The 23,456-nt window shown below is 36.2% G+C and overlaps 1 protein-coding gene and 1 long non-coding RNA gene across 11 annotated transcripts in view; one reads left to right on the top strand and one right to left on the bottom strand.

Moving 5' to 3' along the window:
• The first annotated feature begins 19 nt into the window (after positions 1–19).
• Positions 20–19,057, top strand: LOC113418880 (uncharacterized). Of its 8 annotated transcripts, none has more exons than XR_015745791.1 (6): positions 20–136; positions 3,551–3,604; positions 7,440–7,578; positions 9,006–9,100; positions 9,206–9,414; positions 15,787–17,716. It is a non-coding gene; the product is annotated as an uncharacterized LOC113418880 (long non-coding RNA). The 8 variants fall into 8 exon arrangements; XR_015745792.1 differs by having other exon boundaries at positions 14,845–17,716; XR_015745790.1 differs by having other exon boundaries at positions 8,981–9,100.
• Positions 17,305–23,456, bottom strand: part of HYCC1 (hyccin PI4KA lipid kinase complex subunit 1) — a 73,359-nt gene continuing 67,207 nt past the window's right edge. For 2 of the 3 annotated variants that reach the window (XM_026677999.2, XM_087946362.1), the window contains exon 11: positions 17,305–21,487. In XM_026677999.2, the coding sequence (XP_026533784.1) occupies positions 20,928–21,487 (560 nt within the window). In that variant the 3' untranslated portion in view covers positions 17,305–20,927. Of the gene's footprint in view, positions 21,488–22,273; positions 22,568–23,456 lie in introns of all 3 variants that reach the window. The other variant, XM_026678003.2, reaches the window with a different exon arrangement.

The following is a 23,456-nucleotide window of genomic DNA, read 5'->3' as shown; positions in this document are numbered from 1 at the left end:
AGGAGGCCAGAAGGCTGTCGGGAGGAGGGAGCGTCACCGAGGCGGAGGAAACTGGAGAGTTTGATGACAAAGGTGAAGAGGAAAGGTGATGGTTATATCGGTTGAGGTCATAAATCATGAATTAACGTTACAATAGGTTAAAAGAGTATTTTTCTGGTATGGGGTCCTTCTGTACTCTTACGGGATTAGTGACGCTGCCTCTAACAGTAACTGACTGTAAATAGTCGCGCGCTGCCATGGAAATTCCCCCCTCTCCGCGCATCAACCGTCAATCCACGTGACGGCCTGACTGGGCTTTCGCGTTTTTTTCTTTACAGGAAGTGTCAAAGCATTTCCTGACGTTACGCTCGGTGGTAAGGATCCCCTTCCTGCTTTGTGCGTGATTAAACGTACAGCTGACGTTTATGGTAACTTAAACACTTTTTTGAAAGTTGATCGGAACATTTCTAGGGCAGCCAATTTGGGCATTGTTATTAATCAGGTTTTTTTTAAAAAAAAATCCCACCTTTGGGTAGTACTGTTATTAAAAAAGGTTACCGCATCTTTTTTACTTTATAAGTAATTCAAGGCAGTGAATTAGCCCCTTTGAGGTGGGCTGTGCTGAGACCCATAGTCATTCAGCTGGCTTGCCTGACTTCAGGTTGTATTAGAAAAACAATGCCTAACGTAGCAGTTGTATAGGAAAAACAAAATCCACAGGCTTAAAAAAATCTATCACCGATTTTCCCTAAGAAAAAGGAATTATACAAAAGAATTATTGCAATTTTTAAAAATATTATTATATACACACATTGTGAAATCTCAGTTATCAGTTCCTTAAATGATGTTGGCTGTCATGCAAATCTCATACGGGGTTCTTTCAAGAACCTTGGATATCCTAATAATATATTTGTAGATGTAAGCAGCATGGTCTTTTATAATTGACAGGTGAAAATTTTATTAATGCACAGATTTTCTACATTTAAAACTTATGCCATAATATTTCAAATTCGATTTTCAGATCTTGATACTTTATGATCTTCTCCAATTATTTGTCTTATAATTTTCAATTTCCTGGGATTGCCACATCAATTATCCACTTTTTCCCCAGCCATAGTTAAATCACTGTTATATGCTAAGGTATTAGTCTATTAGTTTATTTTCGGAAATCTCATAATATTTTAACTTGCTCATTTTGACTGTTTTCTTAATTATATGTTCCCACTATTTTCCACTTCTGGCGATGGTCTCCTGCAGCACTTTGCCAGCAAAAACAGAGCTCGGGACGGCCTCATGCAGCCCTTGTGGATTCCACTTTTGGCCGTGATGACCCCCTGCAGCACTCTGCCAGTGAAAACAGAGCTCTGGAGGGCAATGTGCGGCCCTCACAAGCTCTGTTTTCAGCTGTAATGGCCTCCTGCAACCACCTGCCAGTGAAAATGGAGCTCAAGAGTGCCGCATGCTGCCCTCTTGAGCTCCTTTTTCACTGGCAGAGTGGGCTGGTCCTTTGCTGTTTCTAGGGCAGCCCCATGGGCCAGATCTAAGCATCCCACAGGCCAGATCCAGCTCTCTGGCCTTGAGTTCGACACCCCTGAGGTAGTGCAATCTATTGCAACCATAGTTCCTTATCTATTTCTTTCCCAAAAAGAAGGCCTGATAAACTTTTCACTTTTTTCCAAGGAATAGGAAACCACAGATAAATATGGGTGCATAATTATAAATTAATAATTATCTTATATATTGAAAATGTACTTAATAATGTAGCCTAGGAAATAGGGTAACAATGAGGTACTGCAATATGAGGTTTGTGTAACTAGCTATTCATTTTGTGACAATAACTTGGCCAATTCCACTGAATGTCAATTAAACATAAGATTGGAAAAGTGATTCACATTTGAACAACTGTGTTTAAATTGGATCTATAAAACATATAAAACCTACATGCACGTATGCAATACTATTCCCTCTTTATTAATGTATGCTGTATAATTCAGTTCTAGAGCCGGTTAATTTGGAAGCTTTTCAAACAGCCTCCCACATGACAGCTATAGCCAAGAAAAATGTCTAACCACAAAGAACAAGTAAGCTACGAAAAGATTGCCTTGCTGGAAGGATAACATTTAACTACAGCAGAAAGGTATTATTTACAGCACAATAATCCTGGTGTGCACAGTTTCAACACATTCTGACATCAGTGGTTAGCAGGATAAATTGCATTGAAGACAAAAGAGAGGAAGGAAAAAAGAAAGGAAAGACAGTGGTATTAATGTGGCTTGTTCCATTATAATGTATATGTAGAAATGTCAAGTTGTTTACTGTCTGGTAGTCATAGCTTAATTTTTGTCATTTGCTAAAAGGATTCGCTTCAAGATGATTGGTTTACTATTTTGGGCTACTTGCATAACTTTCATTTGAAAGAAGTCCTGTAGCATCTCTGCTAAAGATTAGCAGGAAAGTAAGTTTATGTAAAACTGAATTAAAAAAATATAATTCATACTACAGACACTGATACAATTTTATTATAATAGTAAAATAGTAATTGTTTCTTGAAATTAATTTTGCACAAAAATCTGAAATTTTGTTAAGAAAAGATCAGTTTAAGAAATTGTAAGGATCATAATGCCATCATGCATTAAAAGATTTATTGTAAAATGACTTCCGGTTGTGGTGCCACGCTGAATAGGTGCAGACGAAGGGAGCTCCGTTCTGAATGCCCAAAGTTTCATGATCGGTAGCCCGTAAGGATGAACTCGGATCCTGGAGGGGTTGGCAATAGAGAGGAGAAGACTCGGAGGTATCGGGGAGAACTGGGCCTCCCAAATGCTGTAAGAGAAAGTCCAAAAAACAGGCGCGAAAGAGATCGGTCTTCACGACTTGATCCGGAGACGTGGCTGCCCAACCGATCGATGGTAGAAGGTAAGATTGAAAAAGCAACACAAGTAACAGTGAAGAGTGAGACAAAAGGAAAGTACCTGTATAAAAAAGACTTTTTGAAGTGAAGGAAGAGAGAGGCTCCGATCTGAGACACCAATCAGAACACAGCCAAGCCTCCAACCAATGAGAACACACCTCCACCCAATCGGAACGCAGCCAAGCCCCCACCCAGTCAAGTCACACCCCCACTGGCAGTTAGAAGGAAGAAGCAGCTGAAAGCTCACATCACTCTGAGAAGCACAGAGCTGAAGAAGCAAGCCTGAAGATGATGAATGAGACTTCATCGAAACGTTGCCTAGATACTTCGAATCTTACGCGAGAGAAAACCCGAATAACCAAAGATCCACATACAAATACCCGCGAGAACCTCAGAAAACAAATTTTATATATATATATATATATATATATATATATATATATATATATATATATATATATATATATATATATATATATATATATATAATTTCATATACTTATAAAGTGCTTATTGATGTTATTAATCAGTATAAACACTGTTACAATATCATTGCAAATGTGGAAATTTGTTTTTACCTTGTTGAAACATTGAATATTTTTTTTAAAAAAAGATTTATTATAAAATATTGATCTTCAACTTTGTTTTATTTTCTTGTAGATTCTGTAATAGGAAATAAAAGATTTATGCCATAATCTCTCACTCCAGGCAAAGGTATATTACATAAATATTTATATTTGAAATGTATTAAGTATTTGTACTCTATATTATTATAAATGGAATATCTGGCCAAAGATGAAATTAGTAAACTGAAAGAACTATTTCTGTAGAATAGTATGCACCATATATGATGGCTTAAAGGATTTTCTGAGGCCAGAATATCAGCTGAAGTAGATTGCATATTTATATCTGTGTTTATTGTCATTTTACTTATTTGCTAATAATTTGCATCCTAGAAACTTTAGTTGCATGGCTTTGGTAAACAAAAAACAAAAAACATGCTAAATGTGTTGCATAGTTTGTTTAGTACTACAATTGAAATATTATGTTTTAAGAACAGTTATTCTGTTGTTAAAAGTATTATTAGCAGTTATTAAATTCAATACACATAGTCCTCATTTAATGGTTTTAATTGGGACTAAAATGTCTACTACCCAGCAAAGTGGTCATTAGGCAAAACATCATATGGTGCTCCACTAAGAAACAGCAGTTCTAGTGATCCTGGTTATAGTTATTACATGAGAATTGTACCATCATTAGGCAATGACTTCATACCTGCCCTGCTGCAGCCATTGGATTGTGGGTTAAAGATGGGAAAGGTGGTAGTTTACTTCTTCAAATTGCCAGTCTCAACATATAATTCTACCTTTAAAAAAAGCTATACAGATTGTCCAGGAAAAAGAAATGGCCTTGTTCAGTGAACATTGCTAACAAGATTTTTGCTGGCTTGTTGAAAAGTGAGTTGTTGTCTCTGACTCAGAACAAATTGCTTAGCCCAGAATTTATAGGATAATTACAAGCAAACCTTTACTATTGACTGTATAATCTAAAAATGCATGCCATTAAAATTAAATTATTTATTTTTTAATAAGCTATATTTTGCAAAGAAGGAAATAATTAGTAGATATGTATGATATCACTCTTTTTTTTTTTAAAACAAGTTTTATTAAAAGTTTCAACAACAAACAAATCATTACATATTAAATCTTTCCCTGTCTTTCTACAATAATTTCCCCAATATTCTCATAAAACACAAACAAACACAAACAAACATAAAAAATCTTTTAGTAAAGTACCTTGGCCCCAGTTACCTCTCTTTGCATGGGCTAAAATAATAGCACATATCACTCTTCACAATTCTATCTTATTTAATCCATCTTAGTTAAATCATTAAATTTGTATCTTTTGCCCATTCATTATCCCTCTATCTCTTCTTATAATAAAAAGAATTTCTCCTGAAATCACTAATTAGAGTATGATGCCTTTCTATCCTCCCCCTAAGTTAGTAAAATTAACATTCAACATAACAAATACCCAATTTGGTTCTGCTTGGTACATTCTATCCACCAAAAATGTTTAAATACATTGTATCCTCCTTTCCTTCGATATTTTATTACATTTCAAAAATCAATCATTATTAAAAACTTCAACATTTTAATTTCTTATTAAATCTTAAACCATTCTAATTTACTATTTCAAATATAAGTGTTACAATACCATCTTCTGTACCTTAGCAGAATCTTTCTTACAGAAATTTATATTTCATCCTTTGTCTCTAAAAAAAATCCCTCTTCTCCCATCCAATTTTAAAGCTTTGAGGCTTTTCTCCGCCTTTCCCCTTTCTTTCTTCCCCCACCAAATCTTCCTACCCCCTTCTTCTTCTAACCTCTGCCTTGCTGGGATCCCTTCTCTGTTGTGTTCCCTTTTTCTCTTGTTTGTTATCATTATATTTATTTTGCATCATATTTTTCTCTTTCTCAAATGTTTTTTAGGTCTTAAGTCCTTCATTTTCCTTGCTCTCTTCCTTCCTTCTTCCTTAGATAAGTTTTGGGATTCAATGAAGATGGCGTCTTCGTCTCTTCCTTGTTGTTCTTCTTCCGTTTCCATCTGTTCCATTGTCCGTTGGTAATTGACCAGCGCCATTTCTACAAATAGAAAAGCTTTTTCCATGCCATCTTTGCAGGCTGCTTTTGTTTGCTCATATTCATCCCTCAGGTCTTCAAAAAGGAAAGCCATTATAAATAAATCTTTTCTTTTCTTTATTCCTCTTCCTTCTTACACCAACCAAATATTCCGAGAGAAAGGCAAAACAATCCCAAAATCCACAATCCTCAATAAATCCAAGCAAGCCAAAATTCCCCCTTCCTCTTCCAGGGGTGGTATCAAACAAATAAAAAAAAAGAGTCCAAATCTATATTTTAAAGCCTTATTAAGATTATATTTCTGTCCTCAAGTCTTCAAGGCATCTCCTCCAACAAGATCCAAATTTATATATTTTCTTTATCCTCTCCCTTCCGGCTTAATTCCGTCGGGAGGGAGAGTAAACTTTCCCTTCAGCACCTCAAAATAGCCGCTTTTTTTTTTTTCTCTTGTGGAAAAAATCATCAAAAAACCATCTTTTCCAGGAATTAAATTAGATAAATCTCAAAGCCCTGGGTCAACCAAGAAGAACTTTCACTTTCAATAACTTTCTCTTCTTCCTCCTGCGCATACTTGCCCGGCTGTCAACTTCTTTGTGGCGGCCATTACGGACCGCCGCTGCACCGGTCCTGGTAAAGGGGTTCTGCCGGCCAGGGAGGGGGTCTGCAACACCCCCAAACCCTTCCTCCGGATCCCCCTTACCTTCAGCTACCCCTGCAGGGCAGCCTTGCTCCGCACCCGTCCGGTCGGAGCCCCAAAACGGCTAGCGCGGCAGGGATCGCGCAGCTTCGCGAATCCCTACCGCTCGCGAAGCCGCCAAACCGGAAACTCGATATCACTCTTAAATTAAAGAAATTTAATTTGTTTCAGAATTAATATACAGTATTAATTTATCCTGAATGTCAAAGCTTACTTAGAATGTTTCGTTTGTGCAAAATTCATTCATTGCTTGTGATGAAAACTGGCAGCTTGAATATTGTTCCTAAATGAAAGAATGTCACAGTAGAATGATCTAATATTTGTTTCTAGAATATCTAGAATGTGATAGCGAAGGTTAGTTCTCCAAGCTTGTGGGTTAGCTTCCAAATGTTTTGTTACAAGGTTAGGTAACATCTTCAGAGGAGTTTAGGGGATGTCATTGTTAGTGTTCTTCTGTTTATAAGGGCTTCAGGTGTGGGTATGTCAAGTGAGGGTCTTCTGATGGGTCAGCGGATTCTGGTTTTTAATTGACATGTTTGTCCCACATAAAATTGGTTGCAATGGTTACAGTTAATTTTGTAGATTACATTGTTTCTTTCATCCTTCTGTAACGATGTAATCAGAATCCAGAAACATCGGCTGACAATCAAATGCCACAATCCCAAATCCTTAATCTCTATCCACACTGACACCAAACAGCACCAGTTTAATTGGAGCAACACAAAAATCATCAGCTATATTACCACCTACCACTCTTGTGAGTTCATAGAAGCCTGGCACGCCACAAGCAATTCCATCAACAGACACACTGATCTACAACCAGCCTACAAACCCCTCAGAATGCAAATCAATCCCCAGCAACCAGAGACAGAACCAACCCTTGCACAACCCTCCCCAGCAGCAATTCACCTCCCAATGATCCTGACCTGATATCTCCTTATCACCAGACCCATCACAAGATTCACTAATGACTTACAGATAACCCATCTGTAACACATCGTTTGATAGACACACACCTTATAAACAGAAGAACACTGACACCCCCTAAATTCCTTTGAAGATGTTACCTAGCCTGGTAATAAAATATTTGGAAATCAACCCACAAGCTCAGAGAACGAACAAAGTTCACCTTTCTGTTATACCCAAGCTATAAATATTTGCTACTATTGCATTGTCTGAATGTCTAAATAAAACCTGTTCTTTTTTGTAGGGAGAGCATAACTGAAGATTTCATGTAACTGAACAAGCTTCAGCAAATAGATTAAGCCACAGATGCTTAGATTAAGACTAAGGAATCTGGACCCACAAAAAATCTAGACAGAAACAATAGATACAAAAACCTGAATGTGGTAATCCAAATTGCTGTAATCTCATATGTTTCATGTGAACTGCTAAAGGTCATCTCTGAATTTTACATATGTAGACAGATACATAATTTATTTTTTAAAATCCCATGATACTTAACAAGAATACAGGTAGTCCTTGAATATCAGTGGGTCATTTGATCATTCAAAGTTAAAACAGTCTGGGAAAGGGTGCTTTATGGCACATAAATAACTTCCAACTGTCATAAAATGTAAATCCATAAAGAATTTGTTCTCTGTGCTGAGAGGGGAAGGAAAATTTTTAAGGGGCTTCAAGATTTTAGTTCCTGCTGAAGAATTTCCTCTCCACTCCATCCATTCACCCAGAAGAAAAGTGGGAGTCAATGTAACTCCCACAACGAAAGTACAACATGGGCAAAACAGTGAAGATCCAATTTTATGCATGCTGCTGCATTCTGGATCACTTGTAACTTCTGAGTGGTCTTCAACCCTTTGTAAAGCGCAATGCAGTAATTCAGATGGACTAAAGTGACTAAAGCTGCTAACTGCTCATTAAGCAGAAGCTGAGAATCCAGAAGAATCCCCACATTGCGTGCTACTTTGATCTTGGAGAGGGTAACCCAGTCCAGAGTCGAAGATGACAAATAACCAGACTCTGAGGACCATAACCCCAGAGCCACTGGGTCTTGCCAGATTTGATCCAAAGTTGGTTCATCCCTATCCAGACCCTTGTAGTTTCCAGGCACTTAGATATACTGCAGTATTATCACTTGCCCAGCCAGGGATAGAGATGTCTAATTTGATATCATTAGAGTACTGATCATACCACACACTGTACTGTTACGACACACCCTGTAATGATCTCAAACAGCAATTTCATATATAAGGATCAAAGTCTTGAGGAACCCAACATTGCAGGACATAGGGTTAACTCTTTCCTTGCCCATCAATACCAACTAGAAGCAGTCACAGAAAGGAGAGCCATCATAAAATGGTGCCTCCCACTCACAACCTCTGTAGTCAGTTTAGAAAGATATTAAGATTGATGGTATCAAAAGCTGACAAAAGATCAAGGATAGCCAGCACAATTGCATCGCCATATCCCGAGTCCTCCAAAAGTGTTCAGGAAGCATGAACGATGCCGTTTTAGTATCATACCTGGTCTGAACCCAGACAGAAAAGGGCTGTCCCGTCTCCTAGGTCTTAACCAAACAGAGGGACTTGGGATTTGGAACTATGCCCTACATTTTTGGTTAAAGCCTCCTGAAAGATGGGACAACTCTTTTCAGTCTGGACCAGGAGAACCCTGTCTTATTTTCTTGGGATCATTTGTTTTCCTAATAATAGAGCTCAGATATAAGTCTGTCACTTCCAAGGATCTGCCCAGCCAGAATAAAACTTTGAGTGAATTCGGATTATTTGACAGTTACTGAAAATGTTCCTCACTGCAGCCCTGCAAAAGCTGCTCAACCATGTGGAGCCTGATTACCGAAAACAAAAAGAAAGCCACTGGATAGATATCTGCAGATGCACTAAGGGTAGAGAAGTAAGTACACTTTGCCACCCTTACGGCCACAAGTTTAGTCTTAACATAGGCTCTTTCTGTTGCTCAGTCAACTTCATTTTTTGTCTTCTTTCATCTGTGCTCTAGGCATCTCTGGTGTCACTTCATCTCTCGGAGTAGTTCAGTAAACGATGGCACTCTGCAAGATCCATGTGCACAGAGTCCACAAGGCAAAATTTGGTCCAACATCCCATTGCCTTTTTATTCCAAGGAATAATGAGAGCACCAACCAAACTGTGTGTCAGAGCTTCATGAAAAACCTCAAGTTTCCTCAGAAACCACAATAACTTCATCAGGTATGTAATAAACCTTATATATATATATCCTGTTCCATATAAATCCATGTGCCAGCTTCAATCCCAAGTGCTCTCAGACATGTAAGTGAATCCTCCAAAATGGCTGCTTTACCATGTTACTAGACAAATGGCAACTGTAAGACACAAGACAGCCCCCCACAGGTCTGCTGCCTTGCTCTTGTTCCTACTTCCATTACCACAAGCTGCCTGGCCATCTGAGCTCTTCACTGATTGAAAACTCCCAACAGCCAGGACCTTGTAGTGGCTGCATTGTCCTTGCCCTGTTTTGCCCAGCTTATCATTATATTCTCTGTAAAATAGCAGAGAATAGATGGAGAATATGGGCTAAGTGCTAGTCCGTTGCCACTCATTCTGCCATCCTGCTGTGTTCTCTGGAGTCGTTCTGTTTCACCCATCAGCTGGAGCAAAGGCAGCTGATCCATAGCACTTCTGAACTCTACTGCCTGCCACCCATTCAACAAGGAGCCTCTCTAATGGAGAAGCCACTGCCTGAAGCAGTCCCATTCTTTTGCCACTCAGAGAGAAATTGATAGAAATCTACATGGTTTTTTCCACCACTTGGTCTTCTGCCATTGTGCCAGCTCCTTTGACTGCTGCTGCTTTTCTGTTTTTCCTGCTGGCCAAGTAATTAGGACAAACAGTGCTGGCCGCCCACCAAATTGACCAGAGGCACTGATCATTTCCACACACATCTACATCCTCAGATTTCTCAGAAAAAACTTGCCTACCAAACATGCATCAATGTCAGTACCATAATGTGGGGATTCATGGATTTTGGTTTGTTTATACCCTGTCTTTATTATTTTTATAACTAAGGCAGCCAATACCCAATATTCTTTTTTTTTTCATAAAAAGTTTTTTATTTTATTTTGACAACAAACATTGACATATACAAACATAAAACATCAAATAAAACCATCTTTCCATTGTACAGTGTGTTGGTTGGTACATATCTTTTGTGCACAATATCAACAGTCTTTCCCTTCAAAATGCATTGTTAAAGTTCAAAATGCATGTTATATAAATCAACCAGACACATTATAACTTCTTATTAGACTTTGTTTGCAAGTTCATATCATCCTTTTCGAGCAAATCTCAACTTTACAAAACCTAATTCATAATATTCATTTCATTGTAATCAATTATAACTTATCATTACATTGTCTTATCATTATTATAATATTATAATGTTGTATTATATTTTATTTTCCTGTTTTCCTATGTAGCCATTGATAAAATAAATCCCAAATTTTATAGTATTCTTTATCTTCTTGCTCTCTAATTGCTAATGTCAATTTACTCATTTCTGCACATTCCATTATTTTCTTAATCACCTCCTATCGGAATTTTTTCACTTTTCCAATTTCTGGCAAATACAGTTCTAGCTGCTGTTAATACATTTATAATCAGATATATCAATTCTTTACTATATCCTTCAGATAAGATACCCAATAAAAATATCTTTGGTTTCAAGTCTATGTGCTGTTTTGTCATTTTTTCCAACCATGTATGAATTTTAGTCCAGTATCTCCTGACTTCTACACAAGTCCACCACATGTGATGGTATGATCCAGGTATCTGATGACCCTTCCAACATTTCACTGATTTGTTCTTAAACATCTTTGCTATTCTTGCCGGGGGGTAGATACCACCTGTAAAACATCTTATACAAATTCTCTTTATATGCTTCTGACATTGTTATTTTATAATTTTGAGACCATAATTTCTGCCATCTTTCTAAATCTATCCCATATCCAAAATTTTCCCCCATGCAATCATTGTTTCTTTAACTTGTTCTTCTAGTTTTAACTCCAAGTAAATATCCATATATTTTTTTGATCACCTTCTCATCAGTACCTGTCAAAATTCCATCTAATTCAGTAAGCTCATTGTAAAAACCTTCTACGATCTTTATCATATCTAAAATGTATTTGCATATAAGAATACCAATTCATCTCTATTCCTTGTTCCTCTAGTTCTAGATTTGAGTTCACCCTCTTCATTTAATATTTAACTATATCTTACTGTTTGTTCCATTCTATAAACAATTGGATATGCAAATGCCTCTATAGTTGACAACCACATTGCTATTTTCATGTAATGTTGTTTCCTCATTTTCTGCCATATTAATAATAAAGCATCACGAATATAATGTCTCCTAAAATACCCATGTGTTTTGCTTTCCCTATACCATAAAAAGGCGTGCCATCCCAATAATAAACCATGACCTTCTAATGTTAACAGTCTAGTATTTCTTAAAACAATCCATTCTTTCCCTCACATCAATGTTGTCACCTGATAGTATAATTCTCAATTGGGTAAACCAAAACCTCTTCTTGATCCAAAACCTCATCTTGTAACAATTTTAACTTAATTCTTGCCTTTTTGCCCTGCCATATATACTTCAATATTATTTTGTTTAAATCTTCAAAGTATTCTTTGTTTAATTGGGATTGTCTGAAACAAACATAAAATCCTTGGTAATTGTCATGATCTACTGTTTGAGTTTATAATAATTGTCTTCTTTGAGTGTTCCGCATCTTGCTGTAAATTGTATTCCTAAATATTTAATTTTATTTGGGATCTGGATATTCAATCTGTCCATCAATTCCTTATTTTGTTTTTCCACCATATTTTTAACTAAAATCTTAGTTTTATCTTTATTTAATTACAATCCTGCTACTTGTCCATATTCTTCAATCTTTTCTATTAGTTTAGGTGCTGTTTTTAATGGTTCCTCTAATATAAAAACCAGATCATCTGCGAATGCCTGTAACTTGTATTCCTCTTTTTTATTTTCATTCCTTTTATTTCGCTATCGTCTCTAATATTTCTATTTAATAGTTCAAGAGTCAAGACAAACAGTAAAGGCGACAGCGGACATCTTTGTTTGGTTCCTTTTCTAATATCTGTTAAATCTCCATTTATCATTACTTAGGCAGATTGCTTATGATATATTGCCTTTATAGCTTCAACAAATTTTCCACCAAATCCCATTTGTTCCATTTGTGATATCATAAACTGCCAATTTACATTATCAAAAGCTTTTTGTGCATCTAGAAATACCAAGGCCATTTGTTTCTCAGAGTGCAAATACACCCAATATTATTCTTCCTCCTATTTTCCTTACAAAAACCACTCTGTGAGGTAACTTGGGCTAAGAGTGAGTGACTAGTTGAACCCCCCTTGGCACTTTTAGAATGTTTTCCTTTTAGGAAAATTTGCATACTCCATAATTCTCCAAAATTTGCATACTCCAAAAAAAAAAAAAACAGCTAATGTAAAAGAAAAAAAACCTATTAAACAAATTGCAAATAACGGAGATCCTTACGGGAAAATGTCTGTCAATCCTTTGAGTAGGAAAGTCCCATTGGGACCACTGGACAGAAACAGTGGGATTTTATTAGGCATTTATCTGAATCTTCAAAGCCTGACTATTTTCTCTTCCATCCCTCTTATAACCTAGGGAATAAAGACAGAGACAGTTTTAGCTTCTTTCTCACATTTTCTTTGTTTCCTGGATTTAACAAAACTTTTTGTTTTTCTAATTCTAATTGCTAAATAATACTGTCTATTGTCCAACAATTATACCTATCGTTAATTTCTTTTATATTGTATAATAGATAATTGTTGTACATAAAATTTGTTTATATACAATATCTTCTTAGAAATGTCATATTACATAGAATTAAAGAACATACAATGAATATAAAAAGTTTACACGCTTGTTAAAATTTTTGAAATATAAAAAAAAATCAGACCAAGATCAATGACTTCTGAATTTTTTTCACCTTAAACATTGTCAACTGAACAATTCAATTGAAAAATAAACTAATCTTTTTTAGGGAGCAAAATAACAAAAAACATAATAACATGGTTGCATAAGTGTGCATACCCTTAAAGTAGTACTTTGCTAGAGCATCTTTTGATTTTATGACAGCAGTCTTTTTTTTTTTTTAAAGAAAATTTATATTCCCACCTACTTGCCTATGGAAACTCAAGGCAGCTTATACAAATATAAAAATATATAAAAAGAATAATAAAAGAAAATAATAAAATAAATAATAGCCACCTACCCACCCCCTCTTGGCAACAACACATATTCATACAAGCCATTTAGTGGGCTCCATCCCACTCTGGGTTCCCCAAGCCCACTAGCAGAACCATGTCTTCAACCTCTTCTGGAAGAGTGTTAGAATGGGGCCAACCTAATCTCCGGGGGAATGATGTTCCAGAAAGAGGGAGCCACCATGGAGAAGGCCCTTCTTCTGGACCTTCTGATGTATCGCCCTAGGGCCGTGATGGCAAACTTATGGCACACGTGCCACAGGTGGCACACCAAGCCATTTGAGCTGGCACGTGAACTGCAGGCAAACTTACCTCACTGCGCATGCACGTGCCTTATAGCTGATTTTCGGCTAGTTTGAGGCCTTTTTCGGCCACCCAGAGGCTTGAAAAAACCTCTGGGTGGCCGAATAGGCCTGTTTTGTCACTTCCTGTAATACCGAAAATGTCAAAACGGGCTTATTCGGCCTGCAGAGGCTTTTTTCAAGCCTCTGGGAGGCCGAAAAAGGCCTCAAACCAGCCGAAAATCAGCTGTGAGGCGCAGTGCAGGTAAGGGGTGATGGTGGGGGGCAGGGAGGGATTGCGCACACATGGGCAGGAGGTGGGGGCACATTGCCTTCTGGGTGCTGGCATGTGAACATGCACAGGAGCTCAAAAAGGTTAGCCACCACTGCCCTAGGGGATTGAACCCGCAACATTTCTTGCCTTCCCACCCTAGTGGGTCGGGTATATATGACTGGCAAGAGATGTTTCCTCAGATAACCTGGTTCCAAGCCATGAAGGGCTTTAACGGAGACAACCAGCACCTTGAATTGCACCTGGAAGCAAATTGCCAACCAATGCAGGAGAGATAAAACATGTACATTGAGGTCTGCACAAAATCATGTGGGCTGCTGCATTTTGTACCAACTGAAGCTTCCAGATGCTCTTCAGGGGAAGTCCCATGTAGAGTGTGTTGCAATAGTCATGATGGGAGGTGACTAGGGCATGAGTGACCGTGAGAAGGCTTGTTGGTCTAGGAAAGGGTATAACTGGTGCAAAAGCAGGAGTCGCAAGACCAGGAGAACCCCCAGATTACACATAGGGTCTGTTTGGGGTAGTGTTACCCCATCCAAGACCAAAGTTGGCAATTCTCCATGGACCACAGAGGGAGAAAATGAACTAGGATAGCACAGGGCTTGCTACTCCTATTTCTTGAAGGTGCTTCAGAAGGATACCATGACCAATGTTATCAAAAGTCAATGAGAGATCAAGTAAAGCAAGAATGGATGCACTACCCCTATCCCACTCCTGCCAGAGATTTATCAAAAAGTGTGAGCAATATTGTTTCTGTTCCGTGTCCAGGCCTGAATCCTGACTGATAGGGGTCTAGATAATACATTTCATCCAGAAACCTCGAGCTGCCACGCAACCACCTTCTCAACCACCTTCCCCCAAAAGGGAAAATCGGAGACAGGTCAGTAGGGAGCCTATCAACATGGCACATCTTGCCTTGGGAACCATTGCTCACTCTTGCAAAAGTGCTACAGATTTCTCAGATTGCAAAGGCATCTCCTATGCACAGCCCTCTTCAAGTCACCCTCCATATTTTCAATTGGATCCAGTCCTTGCTCTGGCTGGGTCATTCCAAAACTTTGATCTTATGTTGAAGTAATTCCTTTGATGTGGAGATGTGTTTTGGGATGTGTTGATGAAATTTCTCTTCATCTTCAACATTGGAAGTTTTGCACCAAAATTGACTGAAATTTGGATCAGTTGCAAATTCCATCTTGACTAAAGTCCAGTTCCAGCTGAAGAAAAGCACCCCCAAAGCAATAAACTGCCACCACCATGCTTCACTGCAGGTATGGTGTATTTTTGATGATGCATAGTGTTGTTTTTACATCAAACATACTTTTTGGAGTTATGGCCAAAAAGTTCAAGGTTGGTCTCATCAGAGCATAACACATTTTCCCACATGCTTCTGTCCAACTTGATGTAGGTTTTTGTGAAATGTAACCAGGTTTGAATATATGAAGAATACAGGAAGTTGTTGTCACATGTAGTACACAACCAGTATTTGCCACAGATTCCTGCAACTTTTTTAACGTTACTGTAAGCTTGCCAGCCCTCGACCAGTTTTCTTGGGGGGAGTTTTCATGAATTTTGGAGGAACATTCAGTTCTGTCATGTCAGTTATGTCATATTTTCTGTACTTATTGATGACTGTCTTCACTGTGTTCCATGATATATCTGATGCCTTGGAAACTGTTTTGTACCTTTCTCCTAATGGATACCTTCCAACAGTGAAGATTCCTTTGTTGCTTTGTTTGAAGCTTTGTTTGAAGCTCTTTGAAGACCATGGCTTTTGCTCCAAGAGGCAACTGAGTAAATGTCAGAAAAATGCTAGAACAGCTGGACTTTATATGGCTTGATTAGTTACTAATTGACAGCAGGTGTGTACTAACTACAACTAAACATTAGTTTGAATGTGATTGGTTAAATTCTGAACACAGCCACATCTCTACTTCGAAGCATACTTATGGAACCATATTATTGTTTCTTATTTTTATTTTTTTCCCCTGGAAGATTTCAATTAGTTTTTCAATTGAAGTGTATAGCTTATGTATTATATGAAAGATGGAAAAAAGTCTTAAGTGATTTATCTTGGTCTGGTTTTTTTACATCTAAAATGCCTAGCATTTTAATAGATGTGTATGTAGACTTTTTATATCTATTGTAGTTAAGAATTTTGAATGTTCATCAGTTACTTTAGTGAAATTATAGTATTTGGCAATCTTGCTAGAGGAATGCAAATAGTTTTAAAATGTATCTCCTAACTGTAGTATTATATACACCAGATGTTTTAGATTTAGAAAGTAATGTTGGTCAGCTGATCTCCTTGATAGAATTATAATTTTATTTATCGCTAAGCAACTATTTGGGGGACACTGGAGGGCAGACTTGAATTAAACTCTGATTAATTTTCCAAAGAACTCCATACATTCATAATTACAAAAAAATTCAAGGTGTATGTTTGTGTGTATGTGTTCCAATAGTATACTAAAAAAAAACCAATATAGTCAATAAAAATTACAAAAATGCAAGAATGTTATTACATGTATAAACTAGAATGGAGAGGATAATTTTATTATTACTCTGAGATTTTATAAAAGGAGAAGCAGTATTAGAAATATTACCTTATTCATATAAGCAATATATTAATATTTTAAACTTCTGGAAAAAACAATTGTCAGATCAAAGCAGGTTCTTTCATTTTCTTCATTTCCTTTTGTATTAAATGCATCCAGTAAATTAACTTAGTAGCTCAGACTTCTCTTTTGAACTTTCTGTTGAGTAATAAATAATTACTGGATTATGTATTTATTATATAGTTGAAGGTAAAGTAAAAGAACATTTAGGCCCAGCTATTTAAAAGATCACCTTCTAATACAGGTAGTCCTCAACTTGTAATCATATATTTAGTGACAGCTCAATTACAGTGGCTATTTATAAGAATTGTAGTGTCCAAGAGTCATGTAATCATCTGACAAGCAAAGTTAATGGGAAGGTAATGACATGTCTATTAAACTAGAGATTTATGGAATAACTATTTCAATTTGCCTATTTCTTTTTTCTGTTTCTTTAATTAAACTTTTAACTTTTTTTTAACTTGATTTTTTTTTGTATCTAGTATTTAAAAATAGGGTTAATTTATTGTTTATTATAGTTTTTACTTTTTAGTTATTATTTTGTTCTGGCACCTGAAGAGGGATAGGAATAAAATAAACAAAGTGTAAGCCATGGATAAAATAAGCAAACAAAAACAGAGGACTGATTTTTATTGAGATCATGACTAAGTGGGTTACTCTATCACCATTTGCAATTCCAATACTGCTTAAATCCAATGTGACAGGTACTTACATCATCATCATCTCATCATCAATGTAAACTATTTCAGTAACTAAAAACAATATTTACAAACTAAGTAAATCAATATTAAAGGTGATAGTTTTATCATGGAAATACAAACTTGAACTAAACAGTTCAGTTAGTAAAATACAGAAAACACCTGGTTATTAAAGCAGGATATGGTCACAAGTGTATACTGTAAAAGTGGTTAGCACATTTTGTTGTTTTATACTGTTAATAATTTGTTAAGTGGTATTCATCCTTGTAAATTGCAATTTAGTTGAAAAATTCACAGAACTAATTTATATATTCAATAAATAGAAAGGGACCTTTACAAAAACCTACAGTTACTGTACCACAGAAGAGTTTACTTCATTTTCAGTTTAACATATGAAAACCAAGAATGTCAATCACAAAAAAATCATATATTGCACTCAATCAAAATATGAATACCTCATTAATATTCTGCTAAAATATTTCAATACATTGTGCTTTTCCAAAGTTATGAGAAACATTTTATTAGTATCACTCTACTGTGCATTTTGTATGAATTTCATATTTTCTGGGTTTTCACTCTTTCAATTTTGATTGTGCATAAATGTAATTAACTATGTATACGTACAATACATTTATATATGTATTATTACCAGGTGGAATAGATAGCTGTACATATGCTTGTTCAAAGACTATTCAAGCAACTTAAATTTATAGATGTTTTATTCCATCATCTTTTGGGGAAATTCTAAATTATTTGAATGTATAAAAAATTGTTTTTACTCAAAACAAAAATGTTTTCTAGAGTCCTAAAACTTTAGTACTACAAATATTTTACTTCCATCTTGTGGAATTTTAAATAATGAACTATAAGATAAATTCAAATAGCTTTCATCTACAATGGCTGTATATTCCTGCACAGAAACTAATTATTCAAAATAAATGTTTAATATAATGCTAGTAAACCATAAAATATGTAGAAAATTGTGTAAGGATGAATTAATACTGTTATAATAAACATCCCAGAGATTTCATAAAATTAGTTAGGTTTTGTCCATTTTAAATTTCAGTTATTTCAGAAAATGGAAAGTTTCCAAAAATGTCAAATACAAACAATTGCCAAAAAAAATTCAACTATTTATTTAAAAAATTGGGTCTCTGGAAATTTGAAAAATCTCTCTTTGAATACAAATAGAATTTCTAAGTACATGATACAGTTAATATAAAAACAGTCTATCAAGCTGCTTCTTACTTAAAAACAGAAGTATAAAATCTGTGTTAGAAATGTTTTGGTTGAAAAGCAACTGCAAAAAGCAGTGGGTGGGAGGAATAAAAATAAGCAATGTTACTCTTGCACTAGGATTCAAAGATTCATGAACATTTAGGAAGCACTAGAATGTGATGCCAATGTTCATATACATTCTTCAATCCCGCAGAAGTTGTTATAAACTAATTAGCTAAAACCAGAGGGGAAGGAGGGTGCAAAATTAGGGAAATTATCAATACGGCCATGCAAAAATAAAAATGCCAGACAAAACTAAATCTTTTCCTTCCAAAATATTGTATCATCTGTTAATCGTCATGACCTATTTCCCATATAATGTAAAGCTTACGATTTAAATGTGATGCAATTTTAAAACCAGTTTGATGCAAGGAGTAAAATAAAAAATAATTCTAATCCACACTATTCTTAAAAATGCTAAAATATTTAAGATTAATATCTCTGTTCAATTTCAGAAGCAAATATTGTATTGTTGTTTCTTAGGTTGGTTTACAAACTCTTAACACCCAAAAATAACTATCATCCTAATCATTTTGAATTCACTGGCATTATAAAAGAACTTTAGCCCGTCCCAAATGAAGATTAATACCTTTTGTCTCTTCCAACTGATCTCTTTGTGCACTATGCCAAGACCTACTGTATATTCTAAGCCAGGGGTGTCAAACTTGCAGCCCATAGGTCAGATACAACATGCACTGATCATGCCTACCCCCGGTTTAACAAAGGAAGGGAAAGTCACAATATATCACGTGATAATGTGACATCGTGAGTTTGGCACCCATATTCTAAGCCCAAAACAGTTTTACAACACCAATACTTTCTGTACATACAAATTAATACAAACAATGAATTGCACCCATTTTAGTCATGGTTTAAATGTGACAGCAAATATACCTTTGGCAGCTGGATCAATCATATTAGGATAGACCAGTGCAGAGTATTAACTGTCTAGATCTGGGATGATGGGAAAGGTAAAAATAAATATTCTCTTCATAGTATTAGAAAATATTAATATATGTACAGTAGATGCTGTATATTGTAAAATATTAATTGCTGTTACTACGGGCAGAAAAGATTTGCATATATTGGAATACTGTAGCTATTTTCATAGTTACAATTTGAAAATAGTGGCACAATAATGACACATTAATTTTTTTTATACCACATTGTGTACACAGATCTGAATATTGTTTTCCAAATGTCAGCTGCTACTTAAACTGACCTGTATCAGGGTGCCTAACAAAGAAGGTTCTTGCTTTTAAGTATGGAACTGGCAAACCAATTCTAAATCACATCTAATAATGACTAAAATAATTCCAGCTGCCAGAAATAGCAGTGATACCAAAGATTTCATCTGATAGAGGTCTATGACACATTCATTTTCCAATACAATTTACCTGCTGAGCAAATTAATTCCTAAATTTATCCATATTAAAACATCAATATTGTATTTACTAGAATTATCCATACTATTCCATTTTAACATTTAATCACTGAATTTAGGTTATACTATTGTAAAACAAGTACCATATTTTTCAGTGTATAAGATGCACTCCCCCCCCCCCCAAAAAAAAGTGTGTGGAAATGGCTGTGTATCTTATAGAGCTAATGTTGCTGAAGCCTCGCCCACTTGCCAGCCCCCATCCTTCAACCTCTGCCTCCCAGCAATATGCCTCTGCAGCAAACAGCCTGGTCAGCTTCAGCACAGCCTGATTAGCACAAGCAGCTGATTGTCGGTTGGATCTGCCTCCTGATGATCAGCTATTTCAGGCTGCAGGGATCGCCATTGCCACCTCCACATGCCCCATTTTTGGCCTCTGCATCACGTTTTCGGTCTCCGTGCACCCCATTTTCAACCTGTTCCGATCCCTGCCTGGAATGGGCATAGAGGCCGAAAACTGGGTGCGGAGGCTGAAAATGCGGCATGCGGAGGCGGTGATGGCGATCCCTGCAGCCTGAAACAGTTGATTGATTGCCTGGAGGCCGATCCACCAACTATCAGCTGCTTGTGCTAATCAAGGAGTGCTGAAGCTGACCAGGTTGTTTGCTGCAAGGAAACAAATTGTTGGGAGGCAGAGGCAGATTTTTTTTCTTGTTTTCCTCCCCAAAAGTTAGGTGCGTCTTATACTTCAGAGCATCTTATAGTCTGAAAAATACGGTAACCTGATGCAATTTAGTTGACTAAAAAAAGAGCTTGAGGGATCCTAACATGCAGTACTATCATTGAATGGCTCTTCTACACAGCAACATTAGTTGGAGGTTATTGGTCTGTTGAGATAGTAATGCTGATAGTAGGTAGTCGCTGCTGATTAGATTGTTTGTTTGGAACTGTAAGGTCTATTCTTTCAGTTTCAAATATCAGATTTCCTTCTTGTAAACTGCACACTGAAAGCCTATTTGTTTCTGTGCCATTATGATTACTTGGGATCACACCACCACAGACCTGCTCAAATGATTTACTAAAAAGAGTAGTGCTAGTTCTAGCCAAGCTATGACTTCCTGATTTTGGCAAGGATTGGCTGCTAGTTAGAGTCAGCCTTTTTAAAGAGAGAAGCTCTAGATTTTCACTTAATGCCCTCTGATTTTGTTTGTGAGATAAATGTTCTTTGAAGGATTCAGCACAGATATCTTTTTCTTTTCCTCCAACTTTGTTTCCTCCAAGCCTTCGTTGACTCTTGCCCATTATAGTTTTATTACTGGTGTTGCTGCTACTTTTTGATGAAATAGAATGACTTGTAGTAGAAGTAGCTCTAGAGTAAAAACCTTCATCAACTTCAGATACTTCTATTAATTCTTCTTCTGGAATTCCTAATTCGTTACCTGTATGGAGACAGAACACTGTATATATTTCATTGGTTCTTGATAGATCTTTCTATTCAAGCACAAAGCAAAAGATTTCAGAGCAGACAAGAAGCTCATCTATTATATCAATGTAATATATTACATGACAATAAAACATAAAGAAACAAAGCATGCTTACAATCTCATTGTGTGGTGATTTTTTTTTAAGCGCCTGTTATTCATGCAAGATTCAGAAGAGATTAGATCTATAACAGCTAGAAAGAGGAATAAACCTATGTATGAGCAAGGTATCTACGTACTACAGACAGCAAAATAATCATGGAAATAGATAATCAGAACAGCAGACCAGCCAATAGGGCATCACCTGCAGGTGCTCACATTTTTAGCAAATCCAATTGTGTTTCATATTTAAAGGGCTGAATGGCCACATTCTGTACTAAAGAGTTAAATTTAGTAATGATTCTGGAATCATCATTGTAACAGATGGGAAAACATTAAAATAAATTGATATTGTTTATATACACTTGAAAGAAAGGGTTGTTTCAAATGTGTAAAATAAAAATGCTGGAATGACTCAGAACTAAAAAGTCCAAGTTTAACGTTAATGAAATTTGAAATCTCCCAATGTGGTTTCCCAAGCTAAGATAAATCTATTCGTTGTCAGTATGCTATCAATATGTGGAGCACAGAGATCAGCTCTATGTGCAAAGCATGCAATTGTGTTTGACTAAAAGTACATGCAAATGTCTATTGTTGATTACTAAAATCTTTAAAACATGCAGCCATGACCCTTTCAATTGATACCTTTTGAATGTAGCTACAAAGTGCTCTGCTAAAATTGCATTCTGCCAGGTGAGCTTATTCCATCCTCCATAATTTTTCTTACAGATTTTTGCCTCCTGATCTCTGGCAAGCTTTTGCTGTCAACTCTAGGCTCTGTAGGAATTTCCTGTACACCCTGAATATGTTGATCACTCTCTCCTGGCATTCTGTTTTTTTCCCCATTCCTGGTTCTCTCTCCAGCCACATTTGTGACACTAATCTCGGGTATAACAAAGTTGCCCGATTCAGTAGTGTCATTAGTATTATCTGGTTGCTCTAGAATTAAAGATGAATAAGACAAAAAGAAAAAAGAAAGAAAGAAAAAAGATGGCTGAAACAAAAACCATGGAGACAAACAAAAAGACACGAATTGGACAGAAAACCTGACAGTCTGAAGGTTTCAAAGTCAGAGGTTTAATTTCCTGGCCTGTCATTAGTAAAGAGAGTTATTTCATGATGTCTAGAGAGACTAAACCATACAATGTTTCTGAAAATGGGATGGAATATAGGTTGCAGTAAATAGAGTCAATTTTCATAAAAGTGAACTCTGGAGCGAGTGCAACTGAAAAAAAATATCTTACATAACTAAAGAAGTTCAATATATAAATACATTAACATTTAGTTTAAATATATCCACTAACAGTATAAGGAACATTTTACTGAGATACTAGTTTTCATTAGTATCTCAGAACCAGTGATTTTGTCATATTCAACATTGTTTCTTAAATATTTTTACACTATTACTTGCACTAGGACATTTTATAAAATGTGCAGATTCAAATTATAAAAGAAAAGTATTCTTTTTGAAAATTCAAGGATTTCTATCTTTTTGAATTCCAACAGATGTAGCTCTCTTTCTTGCCATCTATGTTCTAATACACAATGTAGTGCTTCCTCACAAGGACCAATGTCCATATCATTTATCTTGTTATCAGTAGAAGCATACAGCAGAGGAGACAATGCACTCAGTCTTCCCATTTCCAGACTTTTTGTGGCTTGCCTGTATATAAACTGGGAATTAAGGAAGACAAATAAGGCTTTATTAAAACTAAAGTGTGAATGCTGCATACTTTATATCACACATCTCTTCTACCTATTTCTGTAGCAAATGCATAAAATTAAACAAAATAAAATGCAGATTAAATGAATGCTTAAATTAATATTT

This window comes from Notechis scutatus, chromosome Z (assembly GCF_049901735.1).
Source record: "Notechis scutatus isolate UNSWTSFEM ecotype Mainland chromosome Z, rNotScu1.2, whole genome shotgun sequence".
NCBI classification, from domain to species: Eukaryota; Metazoa; Chordata; class Lepidosauria; order Squamata; family Elapidae; genus Notechis; species Notechis scutatus.
The sequence above is the reverse complement of the archived record's forward strand: the minus strand, read 5'-3'. Positions and strand labels throughout refer to the sequence as shown.